The sequence below is a fragment of the Solea senegalensis genome, linkage group LG1, assembly GCF_019176455.1.
Source record: "Solea senegalensis isolate Sse05_10M linkage group LG1, IFAPA_SoseM_1, whole genome shotgun sequence".
NCBI classification, from domain to species: domain Eukaryota; kingdom Metazoa; phylum Chordata; class Actinopteri; order Pleuronectiformes; family Soleidae; genus Solea; species Solea senegalensis.
Window position 1 is genome coordinate 3,558,091 of NC_058021.1, and position 14,383 is coordinate 3,572,473.

At 41.0% G+C, this 14,383-nt stretch overlaps 1 protein-coding gene across 1 annotated transcript in view; it reads left to right on the top strand.

The window, feature by feature from the left end:
* Positions 1 to 14,383, top strand: part of LOC122775605 (contactin-associated protein-like 4) — an 88,140-nt gene that overhangs the window by 64,925 nt on the left and 8,832 nt on the right. The window contains 4 exon segments of the mRNA XM_044035635.1: positions 3,013 to 3,231; positions 9,574 to 9,813; positions 11,965 to 12,189; positions 14,046 to 14,179. Of these exon segments, the coding sequence (XP_043891570.1) occupies positions 3,013 to 3,231; positions 9,574 to 9,813; positions 11,965 to 12,189; positions 14,046 to 14,179 (818 nt within the window).

Here is a 14,383-nt window from a genome sequence, read left to right on the forward strand (position 1 = left end):
GTACTGTGCCAATAGTGTGTGTATAGTGTGTCCAATGAGGAGGAAGAAAACCCATGCACACACACAGAGAACTTGCAGAGGCCCTTGTTCCGGTAGCGAACCTGGGTCTTCTTGCTGCAAAGGCAAAGGTGCTAACCACTACACCAACCATGCTCTCCCACACTACAGTCCATAATGAAACGTAGTGCTTTTGGCTCACAGGGACACAGCAGCTGTGGGTTTACTGCTGCCTCTGTGATAACTTCAATAAACCAATATTTATTCAGGGAAATTGACTGAGTACTGAGCACTTTCAGAGCAATGCCCAAGATTTGCTTTCAAATTGGCTATCAAGATATATGTGGTCACTCACATCAGTAATAACACCAAAATGACAAGTAGTCAAATAAAGTAAATATACAGGGTAGGCAATGGTGGTAATGATGAACAATAATAAAACAATAGAAATGATAAACAAGTCTGCAAAGCAGGATAAACAAAACAAAAACAAAACAAAAAAAAAGATCTGAATGAAGGATTTCAAAACGCCAAAGTGACAAAACAACACATTTTAACTTAATGATGGAGGCAGCAGAGAATCAACAACTTCTGTCGCTGTCAGGAAAAGCTGTCCAACAGCCAGATGAACTGGCAAACCATTTTGTTAAGTGAGCGTTAACGGAGCGTGCACAGCGCAGGAGTGAGTGGAGAGCACAGTCTGTGAAAGACACTGACGACGTGCAAGTGCCTCGTATAACACCACTGAATTATTGTTGCAATTCATACGCCTTTTGAAGATTGTTTTCACCTCGCTTCACCTTTAGTCTGGATTGTTTGTTTTGTTGCATTTTGTAGGGAGTGGTTTAAGAGGCACAGAGAATCTAATACAAGCGGCGGAATTAGAGAGTTTCTCCTCTGGGAAATCATCATCACTGTGTGTTTTTCACGCTTGGAATTCTGCCGCCATGTTTCTTAAGTGCCTGGTGTCGCTGTGCGATGCCCTGACCATGCAGGCCTGACAACACTGTCCAAATGAAGTTACTCCAGGACACTTGGATATTGTTTCATCTCGTTCCGCTCCCCCACAGTAACTCTTCCGCTCCCTCCACCAACACAACACGAAGAATGATGGTCTGCTTTGTGCGCGCTCCCCTAAATCTTCTGCTGTTGATGGAGAGGACAGCGTGGGCTGAGCAGACCCCGAGAGCAATTAACTCGCGTTTCACACTGAGATGCTGTCCGTGGTGCTGAACCAGGGCTGCGGCTCTGTCCGTCGTGCTGAAATGATCAATAGCACCATGCAAAATGGGGCTGTCGCAAATACTTATTTATTTATTTATTTTAATCATGAACCCTTAGAACTCGGAGCATTTAGGCTGCTTTTTCCCATTACTATATTAAGACATATAAGAATGTGCAATATAGAGTGTCTTATATCCTTTTTTTTTCAACTATATAAACACACCTGAGTACTAATTTTTCTTTTGAAGCAAATTGTAACAGGACGAACAAACCATAAAAACCATAAATAAGAACTTATCAAGGCATGCTATTTCACAAAAGTCAGTCAATGTCAGTAAAGAAAATAAATATAATTATTTAGTTAATAAGTAATAAAAACATGATAAACAAAGGAGGGTGTCGCATTCAAATGGAATTAATCTAATTATTAGCTGTTGATTGAATTTATGTCTCTGCCCTCAAAATGGACTGTTTTGGATCACTCAGTCATCGTTTCAGAGGCAGAAGGGATTCTTTTCTCTGAAATAATGACTTTCCTTTGGAAGATTTAGCAAATCATTCCCAATCAAGACAGCTAATTTGCATTCATGTCCATCTGGTCCTCAGATAAACACCGCTTAGATAAAAAAGTATTTTATTTCTTTGATGAATTGAAGCAACTTGCTTCAGAACTGTTGAGTAATTAAGAAAATGCTCTCCTCTCTTTTCCTGGACACTCAAAACACATTATGATTATCACGCAGAGACTAATCTTGTACATCTGCATCCGCTCTCTCTTTTGTCTTTGTGTTTGTTGTTGTCCCGAAAGGACATAATTACATTTTAGAGAGCCCTGGGAGTCTGGCGATGCCAGGTTACTGTGCTTGTTACAGCTCTTGTCTTGAATCCCTGGTCGTGGCAGTGGCAGGTCTTAGATGAATTGTTGGAGCAGCGTGCGAACGTGCAGCTATAAAATTAAGATTCGCCCGCGCTACACTTGCCAAGGTTTTCATGCAAAGATAAAACTGTCTCCTCAAAGAGTGGACTCATTGTCGTTGAATGTGTCGATGTGGACGGAGGGGAGTGTTGTGTGTGTGGCTTTTTATGTCCGAAAAAACAACAACAACCAAGCACTGCACTATAATTTATCTCATTAAGAGCAGCACGGAGAGAGCTGGAGATGAAAGATGTGGAACGGCATATTTATTCACCATTTGTTTATCTTCAAGCAGCAATATGCAACTTTTGTTGAGTTAGTTGTTTGATGCTTTTATTCTGCCTCCCTTTGGTCTCTATGAACAAGAACAATGCAAAGTTGGACCCAATTGAGGGAGTGTTTGTGCATATACAGCAGCAGCGCAGGGTATATTTCATCAAACTGCTGAAAGACTGGGTTTGTTAAGCAGAAGAATTCACTTTAGCGACACAAGCTAATCACTGCTGAATGTTTGAACATTTAACCCTTTAACACCTAAGCCTCAAAATGTCAGTCTGGAACTTTTTATTTTGTTTTTGCTTATTTTAACCATTAAAAGGGCCAGAAAATGTCCTGTCACTAACAGAGTTTTAGTCTAAATGTCCAAAAAAAGGACTACAAAGGGAACGATGTACACGTTTCCAACTTTTTTCTGCTGATTCGCCAGCTCCCTCCAACAGCGAGTGTGAAATAACCATAAAACCCACTCTTGAGTTTGACGTGCAGCTTCTCAGCTTTCAGAAGCCGTTGGAAGGTCTCCGATGTCAAAGGGTTAATCACCTTTTTAAACTCTTTGCCTTCTCATCTCCTCCTCCCCTTCATCTTCCCTCGCTCAGCCTCCACTCAGGTGCTTTTCTCCTTCGACGTGGGCAACGGGCCACTGGACGTGCGCGTGGAAGCGACCGCCCCGCTGAACGACAACCGGTGGCATCGAGTCCGAGCCGAGAGGAACGTCAAGGAGGCCTCGCTTCGCCTGGACGACCTCCCCGCTGCCACGCAGAAGGCTCCTGCCGACGGACACTTCCACCTGCAGCTCAACAGCCAGCTCTTCATCGGTGAGCAGTGTCAGCTTCTTAAAATCATGTCCTTCCCTTTGGTGAGCAGAGAGGAGAATCCTTTAGCCATCAGATTGTATTTAATCGCTTTCTTTGTTTGTGGTTGCAAAAACAAACTTGTGCTATTTTACACAGGAGAAGTTTTCTGTGTCTGTATGAATTTGCGCCTCATTAGTCTCAGTGCTGGTGGGTTCAAGGCTCTCTCTGTGAAATCCTGTGGGGATGGAAGAGCATCAGTCTCTCTCTCCAGCTATTGTTCTTCCCTTTGAGTCTTTTATCCTTTTTGCTCTGGAGAAAACCAGCGCAGCTCAGCACTTCTGTCTCTGCAGGCCCTCCTGTAGTGTTTTTATCACAGACATTTAAGCTTTATTATTATTTTCTTTTTGTTTGTTTCTCTTCCGACTCTTTTATTCTCACCTGACAATATTTTGTGAAACATTGTCAAGTTCAGTGCCGTGTCTCAGAGGCTTTTATACAAAAAAGGGGGTAATGAACACCCAGTAGAATACATTTGCATTCAATCGTCTCTAACGTGGTCTTCATTACTTACAGATTCTCAAGTTGAAATGTATTTGTTATGGTATCACAGGTTTATTTAAAACTGATTTTACTCTTTACAAAGTTCCCAAACGGAAGCCATGTATTATCAAGACCTATTAAATGAGTTGAATGCATTTACTTCCTCATAAAACATTTACAGGCCTTGTAAGAACATGGAGCCCATTGTCCCTTTTCATTTTTGAGCTGCAAAGAAACCACACACACAAAAAAGTGGATGTAGTATTCTGCAAAATTAACTCCCAGTGTGTCAAGATTTTTGACCCAAAGTTCATAGAGACACTGGCTGTCAGTCACACTGGAGACGATGCCATCTTCAACTTTTCAGGAAAATGTTAACTGACGACCGACTTTCATTAAAAGGAGGAGTTCTTTTTACAGTGAGTGATTGGCGTCGCCTCCTGGTGGATAACTGCTGCATCCATCCTACTTCCTTACTCACTGAAAACATGGCTGTCGGCACTGAAAGTAAAACCGACTGAATTGAAAAGGCAGGAGATGTTGTTGTTTATGAACTTCAGTCAGATCCTGATTTTTAAGACATCATATATATGATTAAAATCAGTGTTTCTCTTGTGTCCACACTGGCAGCCATGTTGTAACTGACAGATGTGCACAGGGCAGTCAGAAATATCTCCTTAATTAAAATGTAACAAATCCCCTGTAACAGTAACATGGATCAGTCTGCTAAGACCTCAGTTTGGTCTCCAGCCAAACCAGAAACCATCGATAGCAGCCACTACACGATGTGACCTCATATGTAACCCCATGTGGCTCACATTTAATCCTTAGAAGAGGGCTTTAAATATCCTTTTTCTTATGTTAATCTGCTATTGGCTGAATCTCGTCTGCTCAGCACCTTTGGACACGAAAAGGTGCCGAGTCTGCACGGCCTTTCTGCACGGATTCATCAGCCTCTTCATCCTCGGGGTCCACAGTCCAAACTGCTGAGAGACTGAGGCACAGGAGTCCAGTCTTACAGCCACACGTCCTGAAAACGAGAAAGAAATCTAATGATTCAAAGCCCTTTTTTTTTTTGGCCAAGTGCTGAGTCGACGGTTTCTGACCACTGAGCAATAATCATACTCAATAAATAAACATGCAGTGGGGAGCAGTAATTATACTGTATATGGTGTGTGAGGTGATTCCGTGCAGTGAGGATCTTTAAATAATCCATATTGAGTGAATATGAACCTGTGAGATTATTCATTAGTAGTCGCCGCGCCGCACGCCGACATCGTCAAACCACCAACTTCATCACTTCAGCTTCTGCAAGTCTAATTCTCCATTTAACCTCGGAGGAGTCTGTGTCTGTGTGTGTGTGTGTGTGTGTGTGTGTGTGTGTGTGTGTGTGTGTGTGTGTGTGTGTGTGTGTGTGTGTGTGTGTGTGTGTGGTGTGTGTGTGTGTGTGTGTGTGTGTGTGTGTGTGTGTGCGGTGTGGATCTGCCTGGAAAGTAAAAAAATAATGAAAATCCATCGTTATAATCAGGTTTTTATCATTCTGTAAATATTATGTATGTCACTTCACATCAGTAAACAAAACCGTGGAGGGAAAACAAACCACCGAGCGCTGATGAGGTTAGACAAAGGCGGCAGGGAAAGAAGAGGGAGATCAACATGAATATCGATTAGGCGATAATCTGCTCTGGGGAGCCGGCAGGATGAAACCATCAGCCTGAGCCCGTATGCGTTTACATCTTTATGATAGCGTATAATGGAAGCTAAAAAGTGATGAAAATGTAACTGGATGCTACGGAGAATTTACGCCCTTTCAGGCCAACAAGCATGAATGCATTTCCCATTAAATTGTGCTTGGAACATCTCGAGCACAGGCTGTATGTCTGCAATTTAAATGTAAGTACACAACACGGCCGGTGTGCATAAGCATTTCCATCAGCTCGTGCTGCACAAGCTCTATTATAATGTACAGCTGGTTTCTGGAGGCTTTTCACGAGATGTTTACTCTTTGTGCTGCTTTCTAAGCTTTTACATGCATTTGTAATTACTAAGATATATTATTATTATTGTTCACGTGTAGTACCATTATGAGACAGAAGTCTTTTTAGCTGTGTTAATTACAAAGCACAGTGTTGTCTTGTGTGAATCCATTTCGTTCGTATATTCCCACAAACACACGAGTGTATTTGTGAGCCTTAATTATTCCTTGTACAGGTTTATAAGGCAATAAATTGCGCCGTCTTGATTAATAACCCATGGCATTGCCTTGAATGGATTTATTAGCCGTTGCTCTCCCCCTCTTGCTCTTTGCAGGTGCAAAATATTCACACGCAGCAGTTTCAGGTGGCAGATTTTTATTTATTCATTCATTCATTTATTTATTAAATTATGATTTTTTTTGTATTCACTGCAAGGATAATTTCACGTCGTCCATCTGGTTTGGATTGATGAGCTGTGGATTATTGGCGCATTATCTGTGTCCACAGTGTGTTGGTGTTTGTGTTGGGACTCCCAAAGGTGTGGGCCGCAGCCCCCTGGTGGCCTGTGAAGACAGTGCAGGTGGCCCCATGCGATGTAGTTAATTAAAACATTTGTAATAGATTATGTGGACTTTTTGATGTGATGATGTTGTATTATGAAGTCATTTTTGCACAATGTACAAGTTCAGGTTTTCCATTCTGGACCATGTGACTGAGTGAGAGTGACATTACCATCCCCCGAGCATTTCTTTTTTTCACTCCAACAAGTTAATATTTAAGTAAAGTCTCGTTCAATATAAAATGCTGCGCTCTCCCCATGTGATTGGGTTTTTAATGACACGGTCTCCTGTCCCAACTCAATATCACACTTTGACAGGACGTATCATATTAAATTGGCCAGAAAACTTTTATATGTTTTTTGGGGGAAAAAATGTAATAAAATTCTATGACTCCTGACATTATCTCCTGTAGGTTAGTTTCTTGTGAGCACACAATTCATTTTCATAGTTTTTATCCTTTAATTACCATAAACAAAGAACTGCATTGAATATTATTGTTCCTTAGTAAAAAAAAGTATTTTCGCTGAATCATGTCGCAGCCCGTGTATCTAGATACATACTGTGTATTATTAACTATAGGTGGGATGCACATCCTACATCCATGAAATTATGTTTTCACATAATGCTCAGACAAGGCTCGTTTTAAATGCCATTGTCATAGCAACCAATAGCCAATAGCAACTCTTGCTATTTTGTTTTGGCTTTTATATACTTTATTGATCCCCTTCTCTGCATTTAACCCATCCTGTACTAGGAACCTTCCTAGAATTAGAATTAGGGGAATTACCTTGCTCAGGGGTACCCCAGCCCTTCTGACCTGGCAACCCTCCAGTTACACACCAAGCTCCCTTCCCACTGTCTGTCAGGATCGACCGTGTGGCCGATGAGTCCAATGCATGAGTGAGAGTCTCTGTGGAAGTGGTGTTGGCTTCATCGCTAAATGCCTGTGCTCTGCTGCATGGATTGGGATTATCTTCTCCCCCAGCTGGAGCCTTTGGTGTAAAATGTAGCACCAACTACTGTGATGCTGCTCCCATGTACTGACAACAGTTCCAACGGTTGCCATGTCCCAGCTCTTGGTAGACGACCGTCCTTTATCTTACTGACATGACCCAACCAATGAAGATGGCACTTATTCAGCGTTTTCTCCTGCTACGCATATGTTGTCCATGAGTGCTGATTCATGGTGAGTTTGAGGTTTTGCCAGAGCCTGGCTAAAGTTAACACAGCCTGGCCCCAGTGTGAGGAGGCTCAAGCGCCAACTGTTCTTTGAACGTCGTGTGTTAGGAGGGAAGGGCCTTTCTGCGTGGAGTTTGCATGTTCTCCCCGTGTGTGTGCGCGGGTTTTCTCCGGGTTCTCCGGTTTCCTCCCACAGCAGATTTGGACATTAGGCAAATTGGACAATCTAAATTGAGCGTGAGAGTGGATGGCCTATGTCAGCTGGGATTGTGGAGGATAAAGCGGTAGAAGACGGATGGATAATTCAAATATTATCAACTTAAAATTTGTTTCTTTGAAAAAAAAAAAAGGAAAGGTCTGTGGGTATTTCCAGCTCCTTCTGTCTTTCATACCGGTTTTGCTACTTGTATTAGGAGGCGAGAGATGAGTCTTAACTGGGCTCAGTGATTTATTGCGTGAAAAGCTGCAGCTGGAAGTTGTCGGCTCCGAGCACCGAGATGAAAGTGCCAGCATGAACTCAATCTGAGGACAAAAAAGATAATATAAGAAACAATATAGTCTTCTTTTTTTTTTTGTCTCAGAGGCAATATCACTGCCCGTAAAATTGCAACAGAAACCACAGCATGACAAAATGATAACAATCATTCCCTGTCAGCTACACACAGCACATTATACTCACTCATATGTGGTTCTATGGAGGCTCCTTAAGGTCATTTGTTTTGAATCCGTTTCTAATTTATTTACAGACGGTAGAATCTGTCAGGTTTGAATTCTTGTGTGTGATTTTTTTTTTTTTATCGTATTTCCCTCACTGTCCTTGGATGAGAACAGTGAAATCTGACAAACTGCATATGGAGTGCGGGAAATGATCCAAGGAGAAGTGTTGGAAAGGGAGTTAAATGGGTCTTCCTCCTCCTCCTCCTCACACACACACACAGACAGATATATGACCAGACACACAACCACACTTCCTGTCACCGCTCACAGCGATGCTTTACACATGGACCGCACGGCAGTTGTGTCTTCAAATGGGTTTTCCACCTTCGGTTTGTTGCCTCATCGGTGTTACTTTGTTGTGTAATTTCACGAGACGAGTGTTGACAGTTTGGAGCTTCTGGGGGGTGGCGGAGGTGACGCGTCGCATCTGCCGCACATGACAAGAGAAGGAGGAGAAGAGAGAAAAGCGAGAAGAAAAACACAGACTTGTCAACACGCAGGGAGAGGAAAGAGAGGCTGAGGCGAGAGGACGACAGACGGGAATGTTTGTTCTTTGTGTGAACTGTGACTGCGACACGCTTTGATGCCCATTGTTCATGATATTTGAAGAGTTACCGCTCACGCAGGAAATTCACAGTGTTATATTTGACTTTTGAGTGTTTCATCGGATCTGACCCATTTTACAACTTTCCATTTTACGTCAATAGTGTTTTTCAGACCTTGTGACGTCCTCGATTCTAAGCATCTTCACTTTTAGAAATGCTGATCACAACTTTGACTGATTTGTGTGTGGTTTACAGAGAGACACGTGTTCCAGGTCTAATATTACACAGGAAATGAATGGAAAAAAATTCATTTCTGAGCCGTCTCACTAGTATGATGCTCTGTTGTCAATAGTGAATAGAATAAAAATCAGTGTGAGCGTGTCACACTCACATGCAAGACATTTGTAGTAGGACTGTGACGATGAATCGATTTCTATATTAATGAACCGGTTTGAATTATTTTTTAGAATTAAAAACAAGTTCTTCGATGTTTTCAGCTTCTTAAAAGTGAATATTTTCCAGTTTCTTTGTGTTTTATAACAAAGATTATTAAGACTGAATCGTCATTTGAAAGCATCATTATTTTGAGGTTTGAAAAACATTTTTTGGACCAAACTCGATTCATTGAGAAAATAATTGTTGATCTGCAGTAAGTCAAAATTCAGTAGGATTTAAATAATTCTCTATTGCAGTTACAGTGAAAAAAAGATTTAAGAGTTATTTTTTGTGTTGATGTACGAGTGGTTAAAATCCACTGGTCACTGAGGGTTCAAGGAGGCAAAAACAGTTTTGCACGGAAGTTTAAATTAAAGGAATTAATACCACGCTCTTTTCTGTGGTCGACAGGAGGCACGGCGTCCAGGCAGAAGGGCTTCAGAGGCTGTATTCGCTCTCTGCAGCTGAACGGCGTCACCCTGGACCTGGAGGAGAGGGCCAAGATCACACCCGGGGTGCGACCCGGCTGCCCGGGTCACTGCAGCAGCTACGGCTCGCTCTGCCAGAACCAGGGCCGCTGTGTGGAGAGAGCCAACGGCTTCCACTGTGACTGTGGCCAGTCTGCCCACACCGGAGTCTTCTGTCAAACAGGTTCCGTCCACATGTTCTGTCCCTCAGTCAGTGTTTGAATTTAAGTCAAAGCCACTGTTTTTGGTCATTTGGACTCCACTAATGGATAGGCAAATAATTCAGAAGTTAATTTTGGTGCCAGCTCACCATTCACATTAGGGCTGCAATGATTAATCAACTAATTAATCAACCAAACATTTTGGTAAATGAGTTGGGAGAGAGAGTTTTTTTTTTGTATATAATTAAAACAAGCTTGCTGATTTCTCAGCATCTTAAATGTGAATTTTTTTCCTGGTTTCTTTTAATTAAACTGAGTAATTTTGGTTTGTGGACAAAACATAGATTTACATTTTCTAGATCAAACAGCTAAATAAAAATGATTATTCAGTTATGAATAGAATTGTTAGACACAGCCTGAGTTCACGCCGAGCAACAACATGCTTAGTTTGGTTTTCAGTCATTTTACGTGACAGTACTGAAGGAGAGGAGAGCAGAGCTTGATCGCTTACAGGAGCTTAAACTTTATCACTTCACACCTTCAGGACCGACTTTAGAATCACCCGTCAGGCAGTTTGAAGATTTAATAAAAAGGTCCTGTTTGGTTTCAAAACAGCAGCGCTGCCCCCTGTGGCCTGATTCTCTTCTCTTGTGACCTGTCAATCTATGCTACAACATAACCACGCCCACATTGACTGAAGCTCGCTCATGTATCTACAGACACAGGCGAACAAAAACAGTCAAATCAGGTTATTGTTCGTAAAATCTGCAGCTCATGAAAATCTCACATGTATTGTTTTTTTATAGGAATCTGCGTCAGTTGGCAGTTTTCCTTTTTTGCACATTTCACAAAAAAATAAATGACAAAAGGATAAAAATAAGCTAAGCTGAGACGTTATTCAGCGCCTCCTTGTGTGGGTGTGTTTTATTCTGTTTCACTGCCTTTAAAACCGTAACCTTTAAAGCGTTTTAGTGCCCTGAAGCCTCATCACACACTGTATTCAGCTAAAAGGTTCATGTTTGCATGGTTTTACTTTATTTTTGATGTCAGTGTTAAGTTTTAACGATATTATCTGCACCAAACTTTCGTTAGAGGCCGCGCTGACACAGCTTTATTGACGTCAACCAACCAGAGTAGTTTCTTGTGCTATTGAAACAATGAGGAGAGTGAACATTTACTCTATGAATTTGTCTACTCTTCTCTTCCCGGTAATATCGATCAAAAAAGTGCTGCAAAGTAAAATAAATGGATTTTCATGCAGAGGAATGAGTCGATGTTCCCTCAGTAAAACAAAGCTGGATGATAAACGGCAGGAAAAGACAGAGAGAATCACAGCGGCATTTAATCCTGCCGAGTTGAGACCAAAACAATAGTCTGAACTTGTACTGTTGTACTGACTGTGCATCTAATCCAATATAGAAAGTTACATTTTTATTCACATGTTAAGAACAATAGTGCATATTTACTTTGAGTGACACGCGTTATTGTTTTATTATAACAGGTGTCAGATAAAACGCACTGTTGAGTCTAAAACTATTGTTCTCAGAAACCAGGTTGGGACCTTCACAAGATTTATGTGTCTATGTTTTAAATAAGATGTGTATTGATTTTAAGTAGACATTTTATACAGTACATCTCTTGGAAATGTCTGGTTTACCCGTTACAGAAATGTTTTCTTCACAATTTATTTAGCAAACTTGGTCACAATAATAAAAAAAAGAAAAAAAGGGACAGTTAACCAATTACAAACATGAAGTGAAGTAAACCTACACTTCATCAAAACTTGTGAAGGGTAACAAAATAACAGCCTTCTGTTGTGGTACAGAATCTTAAAAAGGTGTTGAACACACTCCAGCAGTCCCTGGATGGCTTGACGTAGAATTGGCACTTCCAGATGACACCGGGATTGGAGTGGAATTAAAATATGAAGTTAACCGTTTTACAATAAACCAGAGAGCACAGAGGCTGCTGATGCAGCTACTCTCACACTCCAGTCGAAGTTTACTGTGCACACGCACTCTAAATCCTCAAGAATCCTGACATACTGGACTCTTGTAGTAGTAAAAATGAGAGTGTCTTAATATTTGAGAGAGAGAGTGTTGCCGTGGAGACCCTCGTTTCTAAAGAACTTATAAAAGACTGTAACGAGCTTCTCTCTCTCTCTCTCCCTGTAGAGGTGTCGGCGTCCTTCAAGTCTGCCACGTCTGTCAGCTACACCTTCAAGGAACCGTAAGAGCTAATGAGGAACAGCAGCGCTCTGCCGTCCTCCATCTACTCGGACTTGACACTGAGAGGAGAGAACGTCTCCCTGAGCTTCAGGACCAACCAGAGTCCGGCTCTGCTGCTCTACATCAGCTCGTATTACAGGGAGTACATGGCCCTGCTCATTAACAAGCACGGTGAGGAGGCTCCGTGTCTCTTAAACCCTCCCATCCATCACCTTCCACCTTCTCTTTCCTGTAGCTTCTATTCATCGATCTACTTTAAACAAAAAGGTGCACACAAGATCAAAAGGTCCATTAAATTATGGACTGCAGCTTTAACTGGAATTATTATTTTCATCCTCCCTCCAAATTCTTTCTTTTACATTTAGAACTTTTTGTTTTCCTGATTCTCATCTCCCTCTTTTTAATTATGTTGCTCATTTTTTTTCTGTGGAGCCCTTAAAGTGTATTATTATTATTATTATTATTATTATTATTGTTGTTGCATGTGTTTTGTCAGATTTTAAACAGCTACTAAGTATAGCTCAGTTTTATTTTCACCTTGAAATGTCATAGACATTGTCACTGCATCAACTCTGCATTTTTAACCTTTTTGCAGACAAGGAGCAACAGAAATGTGCACAAAATGTCATCTCATTATCTTGGATAAGAAAAAAAGAGATGACTTTAGTGGCTTTGTACCTCGTTTCTCACATTAACAAACCAAGATGTTACCTTTCCCTCTTCCTCTCTCAACATTTTCCACCTCACATCCTCCTCCTTTCTGTCATCTTCTCATGATATTGACCTCATCTTTTCCCCACCTTCTCTCCTTCCTCCTCCTGCGTTCCTCTGCAGATCTATCAGGGTCTGTCAGATCTTTCCTCTCTCTGGATCCGACCTGTCAGCCTCCGCTGGCTTTTAATCTGTCCGGCTGGGTCGACTGGCTCAGAGAGAGAGAGTGTGGGGGGGTGCGGTGTTAAGGTGGTCACTGGTTTTTGCTGCCGAGTAAAGTTTTAACGTGAAAGATAATGAGGTGGGCTTTTTCCATCTAATTTCATTAATAAAGCACTTTTAAAAACACCACGGTCGTTCTAAGTACTGTGAGAAAAAAGGGTTTAATATAACATTTTCTGCAGTCTAATGAAAACAGGCACTCTGCTGGTAGAAAGGTGTTTTTTTTTTCTTGCTGTTAATGTGGATGGACAGCAGTAAGTGCATGTGCTGAGTGTGGGGTTGTCAGGTAAAAAATAATCAGTGTCTAATTAAATCACAGAGAGCTTTCTTTTCTTTGGCTCATTTGTTTATTTGATTCACTGGTTATTTTTTCGACTGCATGTGGAAAAACAGCTTTAATGATTAAATGAATGCATATTATTGCAGAGGCCGCGGATGACATTTTGTAAATGGCATTTATTTCTATACTTTAATGTTTTGACGTGTCCATGCAAGGGACAAGTTCGACTTAAACATTTTAAAAGTCCAGGAAATGCCTTAACGCATGCCTTAGTGCTTATATAGCACGGATCTGTGCATTAAAAATGCAGTTTTTTGTCTTATGTTATGATCAATTTTAGTTTATTTTGTTCATAAAAATGAGCCAAGTGAACTATGAACTGTGACGCGTTCCCAAATTCAATCTGATTTTAAACATTTTGAGTACTTTTTGCTCAGGTGTGTTCATAGAGTTGGAAATTTAAAAACCCTTTTTCACCAGATTGCCTAGGTTGTGCTGAAAATAAGGATATAAGACACTCTATATTGCACATTCTTATAGCCTATAGCTGAAATGCTCTGTGTTCTAAGGGTTAAAATATAACAAATTTAAAGTTCAGAGAGTTAAAGTTTTTTTTTTGATTAAATCCTAATCCTCTTCATTTAAAAAGCTTAAGTAAGTCAGATGCTTTGGATTTGGACTCATTACTGATACAAAAACACTGCAAAAAAAAAAAATTGTAAGATTAGAGATTAACCAGATGTTTTCATCATGGAGTGAAAAAAAAAAAAACGATTGAAAGAACCTTGTGTGTCTGTGTGTTTTGTGTGTGAAGATAAACTGGAGGTGAGATACAAATTGGACGGCAGCAGAGAGCCAGAAGTGTTGAGGAGCAAAGTGAGGAGTCTGGCCAACGGACAACTGCACACTGTGACCGTCAGGAGACTGAGCGACTCCGTGTCTGTGCAGGTAACAATAAAATAACCAATATATCCAAAACATTTTTTTTTTGTTTTTTCCTCAGGCTTTTACTTAAAAATGTAATAAATAACATGCGTGTGTGAAGACACAATTCTTTTGTCTCATGGAAATGTCCTGCCGACATAGTACTGTATCTATTCAGAATTGTATTAGGGGTTACAGTAAAAAATGGTCTTGAAACTTCAAAAGTGG